A 21,115-nucleotide genomic window follows, 5' to 3' on the forward strand; every position below is an offset into this window, starting at 1 on the left:
CTTTTGAGTTAACAGCTGTCAAACGTCATAACTGACTTTTCAAATATATATAGAACTTTTAAATTCGTTCGTGTGTAGATGAAACTAAGAACTGTTCAGTTTACATATTACTGTCGATATCGATATTTATTATCGCTTTTATCACGTTTTATTACAATTAAAGTTTTACTTCATGATTAATCCCTTAAAGAAGGCTGCTGAAGCTTTCGGAATTCTAGTTCTGGACGGGCTCTTGAAGTCCACTTGATAAAGTCCAAACTTAATTCTGATAATAAAACTAGGAATTACTAATACTTTTTCTATAAAAATTAGCATTTCACTTACGTATACCCACTGGTCCATTCCATGTTATCCATCAAACTCCATACTGTATATTTAGCAACGTTACATCCTTCCACCGTAGCTGCATATACAGTAGCATTGATATATTCCTAAAATTCACACATGTTAATTTTCTAAATACTAATAACACTACAATTTTTACCTGAAGAAATTGAATTCTCTTTGTATCGCTGATATTCCCTGTAGTATCACCTATCCCGTTTTCTGTAATATAAACCAAAGGATTATTATACTCCCTCTTTATCCAAGTAAGTAATTTGGTAAGACCCCATGGCAATATTTGTTTGTCTCCCCAGCTGGAGTTGGTCCCTTTGTAGATGCCTAATAAATAGCAATGTCAACTATAGATAGAAAGTAAATAATTCATCAATTAACTAACTTTTATCTGCATCGAATGAGACTTGGTCCAGAGGATATTGTTTATTACTGACCATCCATGTGTGGTAATGGTTTAAGCCTAGAAAATCGGCAGAACCTATGAGGAGCTTTTTCTCATCATTTGAGAAAGCGGGAAGTCTAGATTTCGTAAAATTTTGCATCGAACTTATGTGGTTTATTCTGTTGCTCATCACTAACGGATAGTCTCCGATCGCAGAGAAAATTGGGTGGGCAAACCAACCAAACTATATTTAAGTTTTAAATATACAGGGTATTACATATCGTCATGGAGTGATAGTACTCTACAAAATTATTTAAAAAATGCTAATACACCTAGGGTCAAAACAAGAACAATTTTCAATACACGTGGTGGCAAAGTTTCATGTTTTTTCTCATGTTTTGCGTTTTTTTACGTGTGTCCGGAGTAAAATTTTTGAAATTTCATATAGCTGCTTTCTTTAAGACCCTCTGAAACAAAATGCCAAAATCGTCGGTAGTCATATACAGGATGTTATGTTTTTTGAGTCATGTGTTATTTTATGATGTGTATCTTTTTTTTAGGACGCTCTGTATAAATTCCGATGCCAATATTAAATTCGTTCTTCAACTCTTTCGACTTTTGGCCTCTTGCGGTATTTTCATATCCTTTACCATTTCCGTAGAATTTACAAAAATATCTAATGTTGCAAATTACTAAGGCAAAGAAAATACAAAAACATTAATCATCGGACGCACTTGCAAATTCTCTGAAGCAATCCGTAACATTTAATAGAATATCTTAAAAGAAAAATAAATCTAAACGAACACAAAATTATAAAAACTGTTGAAAATGTACCACCTTGTATAACGTAAATGGTGCTTCTTTGATCATGGGTCTATCAGCATGTTTTATTATTTTGCAGGGCACTATCGCCCTCTGAAATATCTCCAAGATGTTAGTTACATCCACATATACATATCTGAATTGCGCAACCAAATTTTTAATTTAATAACATGTATCACTTACCGACATTTGCATTTCCCTATCAGCAGCATCCACATCATCCAAATTGCCATACCTGGGCTCTGCCCAATCGGAATCAATTGTAATTCCCACTTTTCCTGACGATCCGTAATTAGATTTATTGAATATCATTTTCATTGTTATTTTACCTTGTTGAGAGTGTGCGAATTCTTCCTGATAGATCCTATACGCCTTAGCATGAGCTATCAGGACTGTTTTCCCACAGAGATAGGACCCAATCCCTGGCGATTTAATTCCTGGGGCTCCATCGTTGTATTCATAAGGGGCCACGCATATGCTTGCAGGTTCGTTTATTGTTATCCACGTTTTTACCTTAGAATTTTGAATTTTATTATCCTGATTAACACTGCGGAAATGTCTTTACTCTATTGCCGAATAACGCAAAAGCCAGTCTTGCGTACTCAGCAAAATAATCAGCAGTTCCTAAATTGGTCCATCCTCCAAGGTCTTGGATAGGCTGAGGAAGGTCCCAGTGGTACAACGTGACCTTAAATTTTCCCTTAAGTGGTATTCTTGATAGTGTTGTATATGAAGAATCTCACCATAGGTTCGATACCTTTGCTTATTAGCAAATCAATGAGGTTGTTGTAGTACGCAATTCCAAGTTTGTTGATTTTATTGTGGAAACCATTGGGCAGGATTCGAGTCCATGATAAAGAGAATCTGTGTTTTGAACCTGTCAATACAGTAACATCTCTTTAAAAGCAGTTAATACCTGTAGTAATCAACTCCCAAATATTCTAGCAGCTCTACATCTTTTTTCCATAAGTGATAAGAGTCGCACGCGACATCCCCATTTGTGCCATCTTTTATTTTCTTGGAGGTGTGGGTAAAACGATCCCATATATTTTCACCTTTACCTATTGCTACGGGGGTTAGTATAGACGTTTATAAGTAGATAAAATGCCTACCGTCTGCATTCCACCCTCCTTCAATTTGATACGCCGCTGTGGCCACCCCAAATTTAAAACCTTTCGGACGACTAAAGTTAATACTAACCGAGCTTTGTATGGTTAAAAATATTGAGAATAACACCCAAAGGACGTAATTCATTGTGCAGTAGTTATGTTTTGAAGTGATTGAAGATAATAAAAGCTCTTTGGAGAGATACTTTTGCATAAGTAATAGACGTTTGTAAGGTCGACTCAAAGAACGCTGATGATTAAAATAGTCTTCAAATGACCGCAAATGATAAACAACATAATCTTGAACAAGAACAATTATGTATTTGTAAGGTTGAGATAGCGATGGCCATGACCTTTGACCTGTTTGCATTCGCAGGTCAAACACTTTGAGCTTTTATAGATATAATATTCTAGTAGACAAAGAATTATGATTTAGTTTTGGACTATTGTAAACTTTAATCACTTTAAGATCGCATTAATTATTGACCACCTTACCGCCGAAATTAAAAGGAATGTCTGGTGTAGGCTTAACCGATACCTACGAGCAAGTTAATTTACCTGTTGACCGGTTGACATATGCGTTCGATCGCCTATATACTTGTACAAGGTGTTTCCTAAGTATAGATGCAAGTTTAATGATATATTCTTTGGACGAAAGAAGAAACGGTTCCTAAAAACATATGACATGAGAATCACATAGCTTCCGAAATACAGGGTGCTGAAGTTTAGAGAAAAATCGGTTGTTACTATTTTTAAAAATTGCTTTTGCCGATTAATTAAAATCGTCGTTTTTGGGGTGTTGTTGATTTTTTAACACCCTGTATTTTACATATGAAGGAACTATTTCCGAGTAGATGCTTATCAGAACTTTTTCTCCCACTTTAACCCAGGGAATATGCGTCTGATTATTTATAAATACACGCAGATAAATTTCGCCTACCCCCCAGTTTTTGCCCAACAATCAGTAGATAGAGGAAATCTACCCTTTTCCATAAGGATGTAAAAAGAGCATCGGCGCGCAGGGACAGGCTGAACCCAGACGAAACATATGGAAAAAGGCGGAATGGACTAATAGCTCCGAGATTTGCATCTTTTTGGGCCTCCAGAGCTGTTCCAAACTCTTTCAGCGATTAGGTAATTTCAGCCTTGAAAAGTTTTTAGGACCATCAAGGTCGTATTTTAAATCATTAAACATTTACGTGTGTAATAATTGAAGAACAAGAGTGCGAAGTATAATTGCAAGATCAAATTACTTACGTGCAAGGAAATTTGATCGAAATTATACGAACACTTCTGTCCAAAATTATTACTCTCGCGTCCATCGTTTTCTTACCTACATGCAGCTTCGAAGTCCTCCTGAACACCAAATGAGCATGACTATTGACGTGAGCTGAAGGTGGAACTAAGAGATCAATTTTGAAAATGATTAGGTTGCTTCTTTTTAAATTTGTTCTATAAATACTGTAATGCATTCGGGAAGCGGACTATACTACGCGTGTAATAACTTCGGACATGAGTGCTTGTATAATTTCAATCAAATTTCTTTACAGGCAAGCCATTTGGTCTTATAATTAATTGTAATGCTATAAGTACAAGTTTTGATGATATGAGAAGACAAAAGTCCACATTCAAACTGCATACAAATATATATTATAATAGCACAAAACTCGAATTCTCCGTAATATGGCACTCTATGGAATTAGAACTAAAACACCTACATGCACATTATATAGACACTTAGCACTACTATTCCTTCATTCCGTAATATTCCAAAGTAATATCTTCGTACATTCTGTCATCTCCCACGTCCGTTTCTGCAAGACTCAACCCCAATTGGTTAGGGTCGATATCTGTGATAAAGAAGTCACTTCCTAAACCGCATTCGTGCACTATGTCCTCCTTGGGTACTGGTGGGGATAGGAATTCTGAAAATTTCACAATATGTAGATACGATTATGCTGAAAACTGATCCAACCTTCTAGACCAGTAACTCCTTCGGGAATGTTCATATATTCCACATGAATATCATCGTTCACGTGGACAGTTGGGTGAGGGTCTGCTTGCACTGCTTGTTCGGCCTAGGTAAAGCTTCGGTAAAGAGACGTTATGTGATTAAAGAGTTATTATTTACTTGGTCTTGGGATTGAATTTCCTCTAAGATACTTTCAGTTGCAGCTTGCAGCTCTTTATCTAAGTTGTCGGTTTCGCTATTGGATGTATCTGCTGCTTTCGACAAACGAAGAAACTCGTTTATACGCTGTCTCTAATAACATAACAACAACATATTATTCTCGTTCATCAAATTACCAGGAAATGTATTTACCATTTGCCAAGATTTAGTTACATCCCTTTGAGCTATAGTCCAGAAGTGTCCAGCCCCTTGGACCGCTCTTTCGCCCTTACGAAAATGCGGGTTTATAGACAAGTTGTGCCTCACCGAGTTTTTCCATCTATCGTCGTTTGCCTTGTAGAAGGGAAAATGATATCTGAAATTTAAATTGCACGTGCGTTATGCGCATTGAAATGGAACAAATTGTACGAGAGTTGAAAGGGCATTTATCAACCATGGGTGAATGGATACAACTCACAACTGACTCCCTTCACCGGTTCCTTCCACTTTAAAATTTCTGAGAGAATAAAATGAGCGTTTTGCCTGGTTTTGATCTTTGACTCCCCCAATCAAATTTATTCACCTATAATAAAAATTTCAGCCCTTTTAAGGGCACCAGAAGGAACGCAGCCATGTTCGTACCTGGCACGGTTTATTGACGATCTCGGGAAAACTATTAACACGACTTTTGCCCTATTGTAGTTCAGGGAAATTTATGTATCACCTAAATGGCCGGCACAAACGGTAAGAGCAAGAAATTCACGAGATTAAATAATAATAATAATAATAATAATAATAATAAAGGGTGTTTTTGGGCAATAGAAGTTTAGACGTTATTTCATGTATTCTTCGACGTGGGGAGGCCGTGGGACCTCGTCATCGATATGGTTGTAATTTCTCCCCTAAAAAGGGGTTTTTAAACGATTTCTCCCCTCGCTCGGTGATCGGTCACCATGAAATCGAACAGAATTGAGCACCCTGATAAAACAATTACGATAATTGCCGGTCTATTATCACGTCGTGTGCGGAGTTCCGGATCGCTGATCGCAGGTGCGATGTTTACTTCACTAAATTGAAGGCAACTTTACACACAAATCCCCTTTTCCGTAAAAAAATCATCGACATTCACCATTAAAATCCAGTTTTACGTAAAAAATTATGTTTTTACAATACTTACGAAATCCAATTGTATATTCCGGACACTGTAAGTTCTCCTGTTTCGCTCAAAGCATGTTCTATCATTTCCGTGTATGTGAATGGCGGTTTTCGGTGCAAATTGTTTGCATACTGTTGCATCGTCTTGCAGTTTTCCTAGAAACAGAACAATCGTCATATATGCAAACGTTGGCTATACAGATCCCCATAAAACCAAGAATTCTCATTGCTGTTCCGGAGGTGTCAACCACTGGTCCTGTGTAGTGTTGCTATATTGGAATCTACGCAACAGCTTTGCAATGTTACATGACAACAAAAATGATTTTTTTTAACGCTTTTCTAGACCTAAATCGTCAATTCTTCACCCAAAATGTGGCAGTTTTATACCATTGTTTAACATATTGTTATGAATTCCGAGGTACCACCAAATCCGGGATACTGGCTTTCAACATAAATACTATTTACTGACTCGACAAAAAACACAACTGTACCTCATTAACTAATAGCCCATTAATAAATTAGCGATTTCACTGCTAAATATCTTAACATCGCTTATTACAACTACTTTACTTTTATAGCTGTACTGGTCTCAGACAAGCTCACTCTTAACAATCCTCTCCTTACACGGAATATCTCACGAATGTGGGCCTCTATCAGTGTCTTGAAAACTATGACTACGAAAAACTCTAAATTTGGATATCATACTAAAGTGGACGTGGACCATCATCTTCGCTTCAACATGATATCCAAATTCCAACTTTACCCTAATAATAGGTTTCGAGGTACGGATAGAAGCTCATATTCGTGGGATAACCTGTACAGACAAAAATCCTATGACTAGGAGAGTCCACAATTATACCACCGATTACCATACACTCGTTTCTAGTATGTCTCAAGTTGCTGCGATGGAAACACTTAATGTTTCATCTGTCTGTTATAGTGGTGTTCCGTCCACTAAAGTTGGACATTGGCTGCGACGTCCCTCATTGCCTTGGGTAAGTTGGTTACAGAGCTGCATGTGTTCATCGTTATAGCAAGTTACTATTCTCACACATGAAAAACCAAATGCCACTCGTGAAGGTTCGAATCTGAAGACGTAAATTAGTGAGGCACTGATTCGATCTTTTGAATCTGAGCCTCACTGATGTCCTTGGGCTTTAAGAGATGTACATCATTTATGAATTATATTTATGCAACTCCGTTCCTGAGAATGATTGGAGTACTCCTTTATTATAGAGTTCTATCACTAATGAGGTTGCTTTCTGCCATTTGAACCAGAGACACTGACCTTAGAAGCTTAGAGCCTTTAATTGAATTTTGCAGATCCATCATAATTAGGTGACACGATGAACTGTGCTAAAACTCCTTCAAGAATTGCCATCTTCAATGCAGCGTTCCGAGAATTTTGAGTTTCTTTCTATTTAACCATTCTGAATATTTTCTGTTTAACTGTCTTCAAAATTTTGTTTTTTAGCCATTGCCCTCAAGCTACGACACGGTTTACTAATTCCTCTCTGAGTGGTTTCTGTTCTTTAACCAGCTTCATCTCTTTTTTCTGCTGTTGCATAAAAGCAGCCAGCGTAACAGGTTAATCCTCAAATGATTCATGCTATGACTTCTAGTCACTCACACGAAACACGCACTGTTCGGTAAACTAATATGAAATTATATTTCAACACAAACGAGTTCACAAATATCCCACATAACTTCCAATTCATACCATAGTATACTCACTATCAACGGAAGCATTTTTTCGCTGGATGAACAACCACATCTGTATATCGTCAATTATTATAAGAGGTCACTAATAAGTCACTATTTCACTCTAATTACTACAATATCGTTTATTATAATCGATTCCTTCGCATAGCTGTACCAGTTTTAGATAGTCAATCTGACAACGGTCTCCGTATAGTCGCAGGTCTTTAGCCAAAGATACTCTGGCTAGAATATTTCAGGTGCTGAAACCAATTAATTATTGGGTCGTGCCCCCCAAGATAAACCCTTTTCTGCACCTGTCTTATATCTGCAGTGACCGCATGTCATTTATATCAATAACAACATTTTTAGTGCATAAAATTTCAACACTTACGCCAAGAACTGCTTCGTTTATGGAAGTCTGAGGGGTGGTTATGGGAGGCTGAGGGACAGTGTTCGGCGTATTGTTCAAGTTATCTGATGAAACGCCGTCTGAAAAATACAAAAAGACTATGTCAAAGTGACTCCAATTTTCTGATACTAAACATTGTACTAAACACGTGCATTTTTTCTTTTTTTTCGAAAAAGCGCAAAACATTCTTTTCAAGGAGGCATCACAATCGCATGTTCGATTTCAATATGGCGGCAAAAGAAACATTTTCCGAAAATTGAAAATGGCGTCCTCGTTCAAAACCAATTACAGGAAAGTCGAAATCGCGGACATCTTTGGTCAGCCTAAAAGTCAACCCTACTTCGGATAAAAACTTAAGATTCAATTTGAAGATTAAGAAGAGCTCCTGTAGATAGTGGAGGTTCTTCCATAAGCCCAATTGACTAATAATGCCTCTAAAAGTACTTCCAAAATTAAGAAAAAAGACTGTGAATATTTATGATATTAAAACGGCACACGCTATCGGCTGAGCGTTCACACTGCCCTTACGTCTTTCGACGGAGCATTAAGAGTTTTAGCACGACGATATGTAATGTTCAATCGCAGCGATTACCTGGAATCTCGGTCAACGGCGACCGCATTTCAGCATCGTCAGCGACTGCGCTCAACGTTGGTTTTTAAAGATTTTTTTATCATGTTTATTTTTAGTTTTAGTTGTCTCCTCTGTCCGCATGGTTTATTTTATTGTAACAATATGCATATGTGTCCATTCTCTCTAGCTTAAATGACCTCCCAGTCACAACGACCACGAGCCGCCACTGCATGCGAGTGAGTTTAATGAAAATGGTAAATGTTGTGTGTAATTCCAGTTATCCAGAACCTTTATTCTTAAGTGTGATGCGTCGGAAAGTCACATGTAGAAAAGTTGTCATAAGCACCCAGGAAAATGTTAAGTTTTGCGTGTCGATGCGCATGTCGTTTTTATTTTCACTTCACGAAAATTAAACTCGCTTATTCTAAACCAGGCAAGACGAAATCGTAAGAGTTCTTAAGTAATTTACAGCACATACGCTTCTCAGAGAAGTCTCGTATGACAAATAAGAATAATGTCTCAGAGGTTTTTTGAAGAAACCCTGTCGGAATTTGTGGACGAAGGAAATTATAAGGATTTGTCAAAATATATTTAAACGCTAAGAAAATCCATAAGATATGTAATTCCAGTTCGGTAAGCTATCTCACGAAAAACTATTGTAACACAAAGAATGCTTCCCACGGTATATGCCTGTTTTTTATTAAATAAATTTGAAATTTTCTCCGCTAGTTTTTAGAGGATGCTCTTAGATGGTTTGGAGATAGAGGCCGTCTAAAGAAGAACGCTTAGAATTTCCAAGTCAATCTCTTCGAGGGCGGTGGGGCAAAGCGAGGAAGCAGCAGCGTTCCAAGCTCGAAATTTATACGTATTTTTCAATCGTGCTTGGGGCCAGTTGTATATTTGTGGATGTGGATTTCTAGAGCTTTTGGGTGGTGTGCGGTTTAGTAAAAGTAAAAAAAAAAAGTTTATGTCTTCACGAATGAGGTGCCAATCTAAGTGGTGTAAATCGGGGTTAAAAGTTTCGATGTGAAAATCGATCTAATTATAAGTCTCCTCTCTAAATTGTTTAAGTCGTCTGGATTTTCGTTCGTTGTAGTCGCATGAAGCTCAAAAAAGGGGAAAAGCCTATTGGAAGGTTTCTTATACTGGGGCGAGTAATTTAGCTTTGAATTTTTTTACTTTCGAGACTCGTTTGTGGTCGTTTTCATTTTTTTTTCGCCTTCATTCGACCCTGTATCTCTTAAACGCAACGAGTTAAAAATTTGAAAAAGAAAATTGAAAATGCTCCGTATAAGTCCATAAAGCCGCTAAAAATGGAGGTTATCGGATGGAATTTTGAAGTGTGAAAAAGTTTTGAGTTTCACTTTGCAAATTTTGGTTTTGCTTCCGGTTTCCGAATTGCCTACGAAATCTTACATTGTATTGAAAGTCAAGTTGGTTGCAGTTAGATTTTTCAAAATACTATTGTGCAGTGGTGGTACATAGACGTACGTACATATTGCCATTTTTGCTAAACTCACACAAAAGACATGAACTTTTTGAAACCCATCTGTAAATTTCCTTGTATCTTTCCCTAAATAACATTACAATGGAAGATCTGTTTTCAATTTGTAGATTCATTCGCAAGTACGATTAATGCGAATGAACCAATTTTTATGTTCTTTCTTATTTTTGTTGACCTCATACGACACTGAACTTTTTTTTTAAATCAGTATATATCACTGATTCTGCAAAAAAATGATCTTTCAGGCACAGTTTATTTCGTTTGAATCGGGTGAGGTGTTTCCTGGATTGGAAGTCGTTAAGTTAAAAATTACAACTTCTTGAAAGTACCCCGTAACTTTTTTCATTATCGGAAAAATTAAAATTCGCCAAACGTATACCGAAATATGGATAAAGAGAGCTAAATGGCATTACAATGACAGCTCTGAAATAACCCTATCTTCCAGATATTGTGGACCAAAATACTACTTTTCAATTAGCAATTTTGTATAGAATTTTTTTTACTGTGTAAGAAGTGAGATTTTTATACAAGACAAGTGATCGTCAATAATTCTAAAAGAAACGACTCAGGGTAGCCTTCGTTTTAGACAAAGCGTTTTGGACTGGCTATCCCGGTCGAAAATTACTGGAAAATTTGCCATTTCAGCTAATTGTAAGCTCAAAAATGCAATAAGCTTCGATGGACGTCCTTAGTTAGTCCAATCTTCCTCTTCTGTGCTCTCTTTCTCTCTCTCTCTCTCTCTCTGTCTCTCTCTCTCTCTCTCTCTCTCCCTATATTACATTTGAAGAAATTTGACATTTACCACCCGCAAGAGAATTAACACTTCATAAAGAATTGCAAATGGCGTATATCAAATAAATTTTGACGATAATTATTTTCTGGAAAAAAGATGATTCGTCTCTGTTCTTTACCCAGGCCATCATGTTGGCACTGTTGGCAGACATTGCCAACATGATGAGAAACACCGAATTTATTTATCAAGATACGGTTACGGTAACGACGATACGGCAATGAAAAACAAACATAAACAATCATGAACAATTTCGAGCTCAGTTTGTTTTATTCCCCAGTAAAGCCGAGCTCCCCACTTCTTCACACATTCCTCACTTACCTGGAACTGGGGGTAATTCTCTGATTTTGTAGTTCAACAACCAGGACAAACTCCCATCCGCGTAATCCGACTCGATGCCGCTGTCCGATCCCCTGGGACTGACCAAATCTTTGGACGACTCCCCATTGGCACCAAACTTCTGAAGATGGAAAGAGGAGAACTCCTGACTCTGATGGATATTATGCATAATTCCCGAGGACGCGTAATTGCCCGGTTTGTCCCAGATTCCATTCATCAAAATAACCTGTTAGTAGGTAAGCATGAGCGATCGTAGTTTTTAGAAGGTGAAATTAGGCTTAAGGGACGTACCTCCCCTTCGGACTCGCCGGAAATCCTTTTAATAGCAGTCCGGGGGAAATTATTCCCGCTAGTTTCTACATGGCTGAGGATTTTTCGCGCTTTGGAAAGGGGTCTTCCGTGTTTTTGGGTAAAGGTCTGCGATACCACTCGACCCACGTCAGTGGGGTCGTGGTATTCGATTTTTATGTTACCATACAGATCCAAGTCGGACACGGTTTGATCCGTATAATTCATCGTTTCGCAGGAATAAATTCGCGCTCACAAATGCACCTGCTTATTTTGACAGGAGCGCGTTTCGTGATGCGTTTAATAAAGCGAGATTGACTTCAGGATGTGAAATTAATCTGCGGGCCACTTGTTTGCGAGTTATCCGCAGATTTAATTCAATAAAATGGCGGATCGTTTCATCGAAAAATTCGTTAGAACCGTAGTCTAAAAGGTGCAGTTTGACAACGTCAGAGATGGCACGAAACGTTCGGTTCCAACGGAAGGATTAACTCAGACTATATGTCTGTTGCAATCACACGGTTTGACGCAATCGCACATCGCAGAAACTTTACATAGGCGTAAAAGTGACGCTAGCTCTGTTACATACTCCATTGTTTTGATTTTTGTTTCTCAGCCATAGAAATTGCGTGTGAACATATTTGAGAAGTCGTTGGTTTAATTTAAGCAAACAAATTAAATCAAGATGTCTATAAATAGACCCATAAATTTTCACAAATAAAAAAAATTATATTCAAAATTCTGGAAAATTATTTAGTTCGGTGAACGGAGGACTTCATGGTTGAGGTTTGTCAGAAACAACTTGTTGTCTTTGTTCAGCTTGCGCAAAACCATAATCGTGACTGTAACTCTGTGACACTACTGCTTTTTTATCGATGCAGTGGCGGCATCTACCAAATGGTTGCTGAGAAGTGCGACAAACAAGATAACGCATCGTCACTTGTTAGAGACGAGATGTAAGACAGGATTTACATAAGACAAAACCTGCTATATCTTTATTTAACTCTTATTAAGTTTGTCCTTTAATCCTGAATTTTTGTGCTGTCTTGTACCTGCTGCATCAGATGTTCTCTATCGCCAATTTAACAGAACTTAGTGTGTTTTATATTAGAATTCGTTGAAATCTTCCACAGTACTATACCGCACTTCTGTGTTAAATGTTGAAGTAATGCTGCTAATTCAGGAGATATCAACATTGCCATGAATGCATACCAAAGCCGCTTTGTGGTAGTTGTTATAATGTGGTAAAATTCACGTAGGCTTAAAAGTCAGTATTTGAAATACAACCGTATTATAAGTCACTTTCCTGCTGTAATAAAGGATTTAATTACCGAACCATTTCATCTGTGCATGTTTGAAATATTTTATTCGAAAAGGCCTTTTTGACGAGAACGAAACGTTTTCCATTTCTATAGAAAGTTATGAAATACTTTTTATCAACAATTTTAATTCACGTCCATTCCAAACTTATAATTTACAATCTTTACATTAACAACAAGAAATAGTATGTATTTTATTGACGGAGGATCAGTGCACTTTAATCTGGTTGCGTGTCAATGTTTAACAGCAACTTAACAAGATTGCTGTATTGGGCAAAGCAGCCCTCAATCTATAGTCTGCTAGATTTCCAAAATGAGATTTATTAAATTTTTTTATGGGAACATTTCAAGTTAAGAAATGGATATTCTTTGTAGATGGTTTAAAATTCTATAGAAATCTTGTGATTTACCTTTTAGTTAAAAGAAAAAATTCGTAGAACTTACATCCGAAATATCCATGCAGTCCATCGCAACAATACGCTTTTTTTAATTATGCACTGATAACAACACTCCGTTACACTGCGGTAAACCTAGTTCTGAACGAATCAAAATGTTGCTAAAAAGATTAATCGGATTTGACTGCTGTTTAGGGGATGAGACTAGACGCAAGCGTCTTTAGGGACGCCCGCCCCTTGACGAATAGGGTTCGTCAGCGGCGATGGTTAAGGGAGGGACCGCCCTTTTATTACCCACATTTTGATCGAGGGGTTGCGGCACCTCATCACAAAAATAGTTTCAGTTACGTTAATCTGTTAATTAAAGTACGCAACTAAGCTTATTGTATTCGATATAACGTAAAAAATAAGTAATAAAATGTGTTGCATTTTCAAGACTTATGGATATATTCTACTGTACTTAAAAGAATTTGAAACACTTAGTACCTGAAAAAATAAGGAAATGTGATTAGGAGGGAGATACACTATTGAATTTTATTAGAAATTTCATTTATTTCTTGGAAAAACTATTTTAATAATTTCCTAAAATAATACTAAATTTTAACGATATAAGCATCGATAGTTATATCGATAGTTTTCAAGCTTCCAGTTCGTTTGCTCTAAAAGTGTACTTTGAGCAATTTTTGTACACAAACGCCTATATATTTCCATTAATACGGAGAAATTCGTAAGATGGCGACACAGATTTAATCGATTATGTTGACATCCTGTTTGGTCACACGAGAGAAAAAGACAAAAATTGTTATGTTATTTTGAACTTGTTTCACCTTCTCTGTTGTCAAAGTCGCATAAGTAAACACAAATCAGCTGAATTTGTTTTATTTTCTTAATTTTTTTACAATATGTGTTCTTTTTTATAATAATTATTAACAATCTTTTAATGTGATTTAATGAACAATTAACAGAAATTAGACAATAGTTCCATAGTAATGGCTGCTAGTAGGGAAGGTTCGCCAACGACCCCCGCTTCGGGTAGGGTGTCACTCTTTTCTCGTAGCCCATCAGTATCTTCAGAACTTCATTGGCCCTCCCTTTTGGTAGGAAGACCTGCGAAGAGCAAACAAAAACCTAAAGGTAACAAAAAATATAATTTTTGTCACTAAGGAATCAACTAGTATATTAGTTGCATTTAAATGAGAAGTTTAAAATGATATTTATATAGTTCATGGTAGTAATAAATATTAATAATAATTAATTTTAAAAAAATGTAATATTGGCTTATAACAAACCTTATGAGACCACCAGAAAATGTTAGATTAACATTGAATATGTCCTCATTTTTAAAGCCTCCACTTCTGCACCAAGTCTTTTACAACATTCATATCAAGTGTAGAAAATTCTCCAATGATATTTCCACTATTATGCCTTCTTCAAGTCTTTTTAACCTATCATCTACTACATTTAGGTTCTTCCTTTTTTAGCAACTTTCTCCAAACTCTTCAGCCGTCAATTACTATATAGCTCCACTTATGCTTATTGATGATTTTCACACTTTACAATATTTCCAATAATTTTTCTTTATTTCTCGAAATTGTACACACTACCAATTACATTATTGAGTAGTAATTTTTATTCATTTGCCATTGAAATTTGACAAAGACTACATATGCAACCAGTGTGAAAAATATCTAAAGGTATAAAGTAATGCTCACTATTGGTATATCTCATCTCATTTTCGAACATACATTGCTTTGTTTTGCGCTTCCCGGCAGTAGTTTGACAATATTCTATTTCTTATTTTAAGTACTAAATTTACCAGTTTTCCTTGACACAGCCTCATTCAGCACTGTAATATCTTTTCGACCCACAGAAGGGCAAAACTCACCTCTGTGCACCTGCAAGGTTTCTTGCATTATATGTGCAAACAAGCGATTTGAGGAAATCCCCTTAGTACTGGGTGAAATACCGATTTAAGTTCATTTCAAACGAAAATTTATTAACCTGATTAAGATTTATTTTATCAAAAAGCTTGCTATAAATAAGTAGGTTATTTGAGAAAAATTTAATATATGATTAAAAGGTACTTTGGTCGGTACTGTATAGTCCCCCAGTAGCCAGCACCATCATGGTAACTCCATATACGCAAGTAAACTGGAATCCAATCCTCCCATATGCTATATAATCTCTACATTTTATTCTGATTTCTAAAACCTTCTCCTTGCAAACAACAGACGTTCAAAAATAACCAATAATGGAACAGTCAGTAATCTCAAATTTTTAAACTCTGGTGTATAATCATCATTGAAAACTGGTAACCTTCCTCTGCATATCAAAAATCCTGCTCTTTCCCACCCCATGTTTTAAAACCAAGATTACACAGACTATATGAAACTGAACAGATACACCCTAGGCAGTCTTTAGTAGATTTGCAATCTACCTGTTTCTCTCATGTAGGGAGATTTGCATATGCTTCTAGGAAGGGCTTCAATATGCTCACCCTATTATACAAGACTTATTTCCAAAAAATTAACTTTCTAAGGGTTCAAAACACTGAATTTATGTGATGCGAAGTCAATGATTGTAAGGTAAACAGATATATATTCCAAAATATTTCTAATGTATTTCGAGATATTTTCCAAGCATGTATTATTAAGTCATTTTGGTCTACAAGAATCTTATCAGTCCTCTACCAACAGTGCTTGTGTAGGCTGTAGCTTCATATATCAAAAACTAGTAGAAAATTTTGTTCCTATTGAATAAGCTACAGGTCTGTACGGCGCGAACAATTGCAATTATGTACCTTTAGTACTGACGAATGACAATAGGTATTTTCTACAGAAACAGAGCTGCAGGAAAAAACCAGTTGAGTTATTGATTAAAACTGCAGGCAACCGAAGGTAAATACAGCGCGTAGATGCGCGGTGCACCCGCGCTGTGAAACCTCGCGAAAATCAATATGAGAATGATTGTAGTTGTTGCAGCAAAACATTGTCATTTCTTCCAATTCATTTCTATCTTAAACTTAGTGAATTAGAGACTACTTTACGACATGAAGGTTCAAGAACTGCCAGACAATGGAAGCGCGGCCGTTGCTGTGGAACCGGAAATGGCCGGTGCCCAAGACACCATTTACCTTTGCAATTTCCGCGTTTCCGTGGATGGCGAGTGGCTGTGCCTCAAAGAATTGCAGGATGTTGAATTTAATATGCAGGAATCCATTCACAAAGTCTTATCGCCTCCTAGTCCGGAACCTGTGCCTCTTTTCGGTAGAGTGTAGTCTACATTTCTGCGTTGTTCCATTAGTAAGTAAATTTTGTCAGCAACATTTTTATTTCAGGCCGAGATCCAGCGGTAATAGAGCGAAGCAACTTGGTAAACATCAGTAAGTTAGTCGTGAAAGAGCTAATTGAGCAGTCTTTAAAATATGGGCGAATGCTCGATTCTGATCACATGCCTTTGCAGCATTTCTTTATCGTACTAGAACATGTACTGCGGCATGGTCTCAAGCCAAAGAAGGTAACCGACAAAGATTGTATGAAAGAATCTACAAATGCTCTTTTCCAGGGTCTCTTGGGACCAAAAAAAGAGTTATGGGATATTTTGCAAATGGTTGAAAAATATGCACCTGAGGCGCAAGATATAACTGCCAGTGTTAGGGATTTACCTACAGTAAGGTATGTTAGGTATTCATGGTTTAAACAATAGTGAAAAATTGTGGTGTTTTATAGGACTCAGATGGGTCGAGCCCGTGCTTGGCTTCGCTTAGCTCTAATGCAAAAAAAATTAGCTGATTATCTAAAGGTTTTAATTGACTACAAGGACGAGACTTTGGTGGAGTATTTTGAGCCTGATGCCCTCATGTTAAGTGATGAAGCCATTATCATAATCGGGCTTTTAGTGGGCCTCAACGTTGTCGATTGCAATTTATGCGTCAAGGTTTGTTATTCAGCTCCCAAGAAACTCAGTTGTGAAACTTTCAAACATCCCAGGAAGAGGACTTAGATTGTCCCCAAGGAGTAATAGATTTTTCTCTTTATCTCCGATCCTCCAATCACATCTCCAACGATTCCAGCAACGACGAACAGGGTGACAACATGGTGACTGTACTGGACCAAAAAAACTATATTGAGGAACTCAACAGACACTTAAAGTATGTCTTTTATTTATCTAAATTCGTACTTTTAATAGTCACATTTGCAGCGCTACTGTTGCAAATCTGCAAGCCAAAGTAGAAGGTTTAACTACAACTAACGCTTTAATGAAGGAGGATTTAGCCATTGCCAAGAATAACCTCATGGCTTTGTATGAGGATAACAGGCAACTGAGAGAGGAATGCGGCAAAGATCCTGCGGGGTGAGTTTATTGGAAGAGCATTAAACAGGGAGAGTCTTTCTTATTGGAGAGAAAACCACGGACTTGCGTTGCGTCCCTGGGACTAACGAGCGGCTTTTGCATTGTTAAGAATTCTAGTTTCGTTAAAAATAGAGAAAGATGCACGGCATTTTTAAATTTTATTAATTCAGTTAGTTCAGATTCGGGTTGATTAATTGTTCTGTCGACCGAGTGTTAACAATTTCCTTCAAAATGCGGCATCTTGTTTATAGTTCCAGCACTAGTAAATACCCTAAGGATGAAGTAAATCTCTCATTAATGTTTGCAGCTATGATGAAACATAGAAATAAGAGATTGACCTTAATTTAATAAAATATATCCCCCCTTTCGATGAGTGGGGAATATAAATGAATTTTTGAATTTTTCACTCTCCGTGATGTCACAACACCCTTGACTCAATAAGGCAACCTTTTGTTTAGTGATCTTGAGCCTGTTGTGGTTTGGTAAACATAGTTAAGTTTGTGATCATGTAGGTATTCCATGAGTTTGAGCGGAGTAAATATGATACCTGCCAATGTTAGTGAGAAGACGGCGACTGGGGAGGTGGAGGAGTTGAAACAGAGGCTTGAGGAAGAGAGGAAGTTGAGACAAGAAGCTGACCATGAGCTAGAGATCCAGGTGAGTGCTTTGTAGAGTTTTTTTTATAAGATATAAAGGTTAAGGGTTTCAGTTAAATGTGTATTAAAAATGATTGGAAAAATACTATAAATATTTTTAACTTTCATAATTTTACTTGGACTTTTACAGACATGTTTGAAGGCCGAAATGGAGGTTGCAATGAAACTGCTTGAAAAAGATATTCACGAGAAACAAGACACGATTGTTTCATTACGACGACAATTGGATGATATCAAGTTAATCAATTTGGAAATGTACAAGAAATTACAGGTAAGTTTGCCCCGTACTAATACTCTCCAGAACCATTTCATAATCTCGAGCATATTTTTCGTCACTTAAAAGTAATTTGGAAAATTATAGGAATGCGAAATGGAGCTGACTCAAAAAGGCGAAATGGTCAGCCGTCTTCAGGCCAAGGCGGGCCAAATCGGGAAAATTCTCAATAATCTCGAAAAGTACAATCACTTGCTCAAAGACGACAAACGGTCGCTGGATAAGCGATCGGCCGAAAGGCGTGTCGTCCCAAAATTCGACAAGGAAAACCTTCCTAAAACACCCGAAAGCTCTAAAAACACTATTGAAAAAGACAAAATCAAAGGTGAGAATAAAAATAACGAAATTATCGAAGAAAAAGATGAAAATAAAACTCTGCCCAACGATGCCAATGAGGCTAGATTGTCTTCAGACTCAACAGATTCCTTTGTGAAGCTCGATTTAGAGTCTGAAGAGAAAGTTGCCGCCTAGAAAGTATTGTGCTTGGCAATAGTGTTTTTATTGTTTTTCACCTTGGCGGTTTTGTTGATGTTCTTGTTGTTTGTGCATTTATGCGTTTATGTTTTAAGGAAAACCTTTTAAATAACGGGAAATGGAACGCTCTCTATTCAAGAAGTCCATAATTTCAACAGTATCTTTGATTTTTCCAATATACCAAAAAATGGCAACATGTCCGCAGTCTTTTCTTTTAAAATAATCACGGCTCCCAATTGAGTGATGCCATCCATATTGCCAAACGTTCAGAATTGTTCGCAATTTCAGGGATTTATCACCATCTCCTGTTTTGTTGTTATGTGACACTGAGAATTGGCTTATTTCAGGACTGTGAGGCGTCTTTAAATCATAAAACTGAGTTAGTAGGCAGGCTAGAGGCTAAGGCACAAACTTTGACAGACACTGTACATTCTCTCGAGGCTAAGTAGGTACATTTTTTTAGTCGTATATTAATTACCCTCGAGCGGCAGCTTTTGTACATATTTACTGCTTTAACGCACAGGTGAGAGCTGCCTTTCGAGAGCTGTGCGTAGCTTCTAAGTGTCATAATTTATTCCATAATCATAAGCCAAAGAAATATTTTATAGTAGACTAATTCCAACGTTACTGATAAAGATCTGTTGGCAAACCTTCACTACGGCAGCTATATGTTAGATGATAAATTTCAATAGTGATATTAGAGAATTATACTTCTTATAGTCCATAGAGTATTTAGGTAATATTTTCGACGAATGCGACGTATTTTGGCATTGTATTATATTCTTGTATTATGTGATCCAATTTGGTGATGTTTTGCAGCGACATGCGGCTGAACTCAAGCGTCAAGACATACGCTTAATAAACGATATTCATAATTCCAGAGATACTTTTATTAAACTCCTCACACAACACACAATTTTTTTTATATACTTTAGTTGCTACTAGTTGTTGGTTTGCCAGTAGTTTCTTATGCATCTAACCATTCTTTAGAAGCTTATTTATTTCCGCTTTTTAACATTTTATTTCACACTTAATACGAAATTTAAGATTAAAAGACTGCGAAGCAACGAGGTTGTCCATGGAGCAGGTGAAGCGAGACCTTCACCTGCAAGCGGCGGAGGTTGAAGAACATTCCAACACTGTAGAAGAAGACCTGAAAGTTGAGCGTGAATGGAGGATTTCTCTGCAGGACATCATGCAGCAAGATCGGGAGAGGATTTCGAAACTTCAACATGAAAATGGCCAATTGAAGATCATTGCAGATGTATTAATTCAATTATTGAAGATTAACAAAAGATGTGGGTTTGTGTTTGTTATAGAAATACGCAAGTCTACAAGAGGAGTATTATACCTTGAAAGATAATTGCTTGGAACAAGAGCGCACGTTAGAGGAGCTTGGAGGGAAAATACGGGATAGTAAACTGCAAATTTCTGAATTGAAAGAAGAGGTGAACAAGACAAAATTGGATGGAACGTGGGCGTGCGACAGCACTGCCACCCACTGCAAATCCTGCAAGAAGGAATTTAGTCTAACTCGCAGAAAAGTAGATATAAATTAACTTTGTTTTTCTCCTAGAATAACGAAAGATTTTAGCATCATTGTCGTAACTGCGGTGACATTTTCTGCAATTCTTGTTCTGATAATTCCATGTCTCTTCCGTCCTCCGCAAAACCTGTACGGGTTTGTAATGAATGCATAGTGATAGCTGGAAAATATGGAAGCGGTAAGCAGCCCTAATCTGAGTACTCACTCAAGACAGTGTTGTCTGCCTTGAAGGAAACACATGTTGAAATTAAATAATATTGTGAATAGTTTCGTAATTTTGTAAACTTAAATGTATAAAAAAGTCTAAATCCAGTGACTTATACATTATGAAAATGATAATATATTAATTTGTATGTTACTCAAAGAGTTTATTATTTTGTGACTCTGAAAGAACGATGGGAGCTTACGTTATTAATACGTATCATCAACAAACATATTGTGTGATGTAGCTAGTGCAATAGCAATACTGTGGAAAATCGTTGTTATAAAATATACAATATACACACCTTTTCTTACAGAATACCGAGATTAAAGAAATTTTTCTTTAATTGTAAATTTGTAGTAACTGCTTCTTTCAGTTAG

At 36.9% G+C, this 21,115-nt stretch overlaps 3 protein-coding genes across 6 annotated transcripts; 1 reads left to right on the top strand and 2 right to left on the bottom strand.

Moving 5' to 3' along the window:
* Positions 1 to 94: 94 nt before the first annotated feature.
* Positions 95 to 2,940, bottom strand: LOC136348970 (myrosinase 1-like). Its single transcript, XM_066300177.1, has 10 exons — positions 2,656 to 2,940; positions 2,460 to 2,604; positions 2,287 to 2,407; positions 2,109 to 2,231; positions 1,873 to 2,056; positions 1,727 to 1,821; positions 722 to 965; positions 485 to 663; positions 325 to 431; positions 95 to 265 (listed from the first exon to the last, which is right to left on the bottom strand). Exons 1-10 carry the CDS (start codon positions 2,861 to 2,863, stop codon positions 166 to 168), a joined length of 1,506 nt encoding a protein of 501 aa, XP_066156274.1. The 5' UTR covers positions 2,864 to 2,940; the 3' UTR covers positions 95 to 165.
* A 1,336-nt stretch (positions 2,941 to 4,276) lies between these two features.
* LOC136348968 (forkhead box protein N2-like) lies at positions 4,277 to 13,386 on the bottom strand. Of its 2 annotated transcripts, none has more exons than XM_066300173.1 (8): positions 13,280 to 13,386; positions 11,211 to 11,454; positions 8,007 to 8,104; positions 5,937 to 6,070; positions 4,973 to 5,135; positions 4,781 to 4,912; positions 4,625 to 4,727; positions 4,277 to 4,574 (listed from the first exon to the last, which is right to left on the bottom strand). In XM_066300173.1, the coding sequence occupies exons 1-8, from the start codon at positions 13,301 to 13,303 to the stop codon at positions 4,396 to 4,398; spliced, it is 1,077 nt and encodes a 358-aa protein (XP_066156270.1). In that variant the 5' UTR covers positions 13,304 to 13,386; the 3' UTR covers positions 4,277 to 4,395. The 2 variants fall into 2 exon arrangements, with proteins under 2 accessions (XP_066156270.1, XP_066156269.1); XM_066300172.1 differs by lacking the exon at positions 13,280 to 13,386 and adding an exon at positions 11,520 to 12,219.
* Positions 13,387 to 14,068: 682 nt separating this feature from the next.
* LOC136348967 (RUN and FYVE domain-containing protein 2) lies at positions 14,069 to 20,891 on the top strand. 3 transcript variants are annotated; one of them, XM_066300170.1, is made up of 12 exons: positions 14,069 to 14,364; positions 16,568 to 16,746; positions 16,795 to 16,904; positions 16,959 to 17,166; positions 17,220 to 17,380; positions 17,431 to 17,583; positions 18,096 to 18,240; positions 18,370 to 18,510; positions 19,335 to 19,432; positions 20,035 to 20,251; positions 20,307 to 20,531; positions 20,582 to 20,891. In XM_066300170.1, exons 1-12 carry the CDS (start codon positions 14,220 to 14,222, stop codon positions 20,723 to 20,725), a joined length of 1,926 nt encoding a protein of 641 aa, XP_066156267.1. In that variant the 5' UTR covers positions 14,069 to 14,219; the 3' UTR covers positions 20,726 to 20,891. The 3 variants fall into 3 exon arrangements, with proteins under 3 accessions (XP_066156267.1, XP_066156266.1, XP_066156268.1); XM_066300169.1 differs by lacking the exon at positions 14,069 to 14,364 and adding an exon at positions 14,467 to 16,496; XM_066300171.1 differs by lacking the exons at positions 14,069 to 14,364; positions 20,035 to 20,251; positions 20,307 to 20,531; positions 20,582 to 20,891 and adding an exon at positions 15,140 to 16,496 and having other exon boundaries at positions 18,601 to 19,867.
* The last annotated feature ends 224 nt before the right edge of the window (positions 20,892 to 21,115 follow it).

This window comes from Euwallacea fornicatus, chromosome 36, assembly GCF_040115645.1.
Source record: "Euwallacea fornicatus isolate EFF26 chromosome 36, ASM4011564v1, whole genome shotgun sequence".
NCBI lineage: Eukaryota > Metazoa > Arthropoda > Insecta > Coleoptera > Curculionidae > Euwallacea > Euwallacea fornicatus.

What these genes read in the sequence shown, in the direction of transcription:
- LOC136348970 (XM_066300177.1), bottom strand. Translation starts at nt 2,863, where the DNA reads ATGCAAAAGTATCTCTCCAAAGAGCTTTTATTATCTTCAATCACTTCA. An exon ending in TTGGGAGTTGATTACTACAG is followed by an intron (nt 2,408 to 2,459) that starts GTATTAACTGCT and finishes TTCAAAACACAG; the next exon opens with ATTCTCTTTATCATGGACTC. An exon ending in GCAAAGGTATCGAACCTATG is followed by an intron (nt 2,232 to 2,286) that starts GTGAGATTCTTC and finishes GGAAAATTTAAG; the next exon opens with GTCACGTTGTACCACTGGGA.
- LOC136348968 (XM_066300172.1), bottom strand. Translation starts at nt 11,744, where the DNA reads ATGAATTATACGGATCAAACCGTGTCCGACTTGGATCTGTATGGTAAC. An exon ending in AGAATTACCCCCAGTTCCAG is followed by an intron (nt 8,105 to 11,210) that starts GTAAGTGAGGAA and finishes TGTATTTTTCAG; the next exon opens with ACGGCGTTTCATCAGATAAC. An exon ending in TAACTAAATCTTGGCAAATG is followed by an intron (nt 4,913 to 4,972) that starts GTAAATACATTT and finishes TTATGTTATTAG; the next exon opens with AGACAGCGTATAAACGAGTT.
- LOC136348967 (XM_066300169.1), top strand. Translation starts at nt 16,280, where the DNA reads ATGAAGGTTCAAGAACTGCCAGACAATGGAAGCGCGGCCGTTGCTGTG. An exon ending in GGAACCTGTGCCTCTTTTCG is followed by an intron (nt 16,497 to 16,567) that starts GTAGAGTGTAGT and finishes TTTTTATTTCAG; the next exon opens with GCCGAGATCCAGCGGTAATA. An exon ending in AATTGAAGATCATTGCAGAT is followed by an intron (nt 20,252 to 20,306) that starts GTATTAATTCAA and finishes TGTTTGTTATAG; the next exon opens with AAATACGCAAGTCTACAAGA.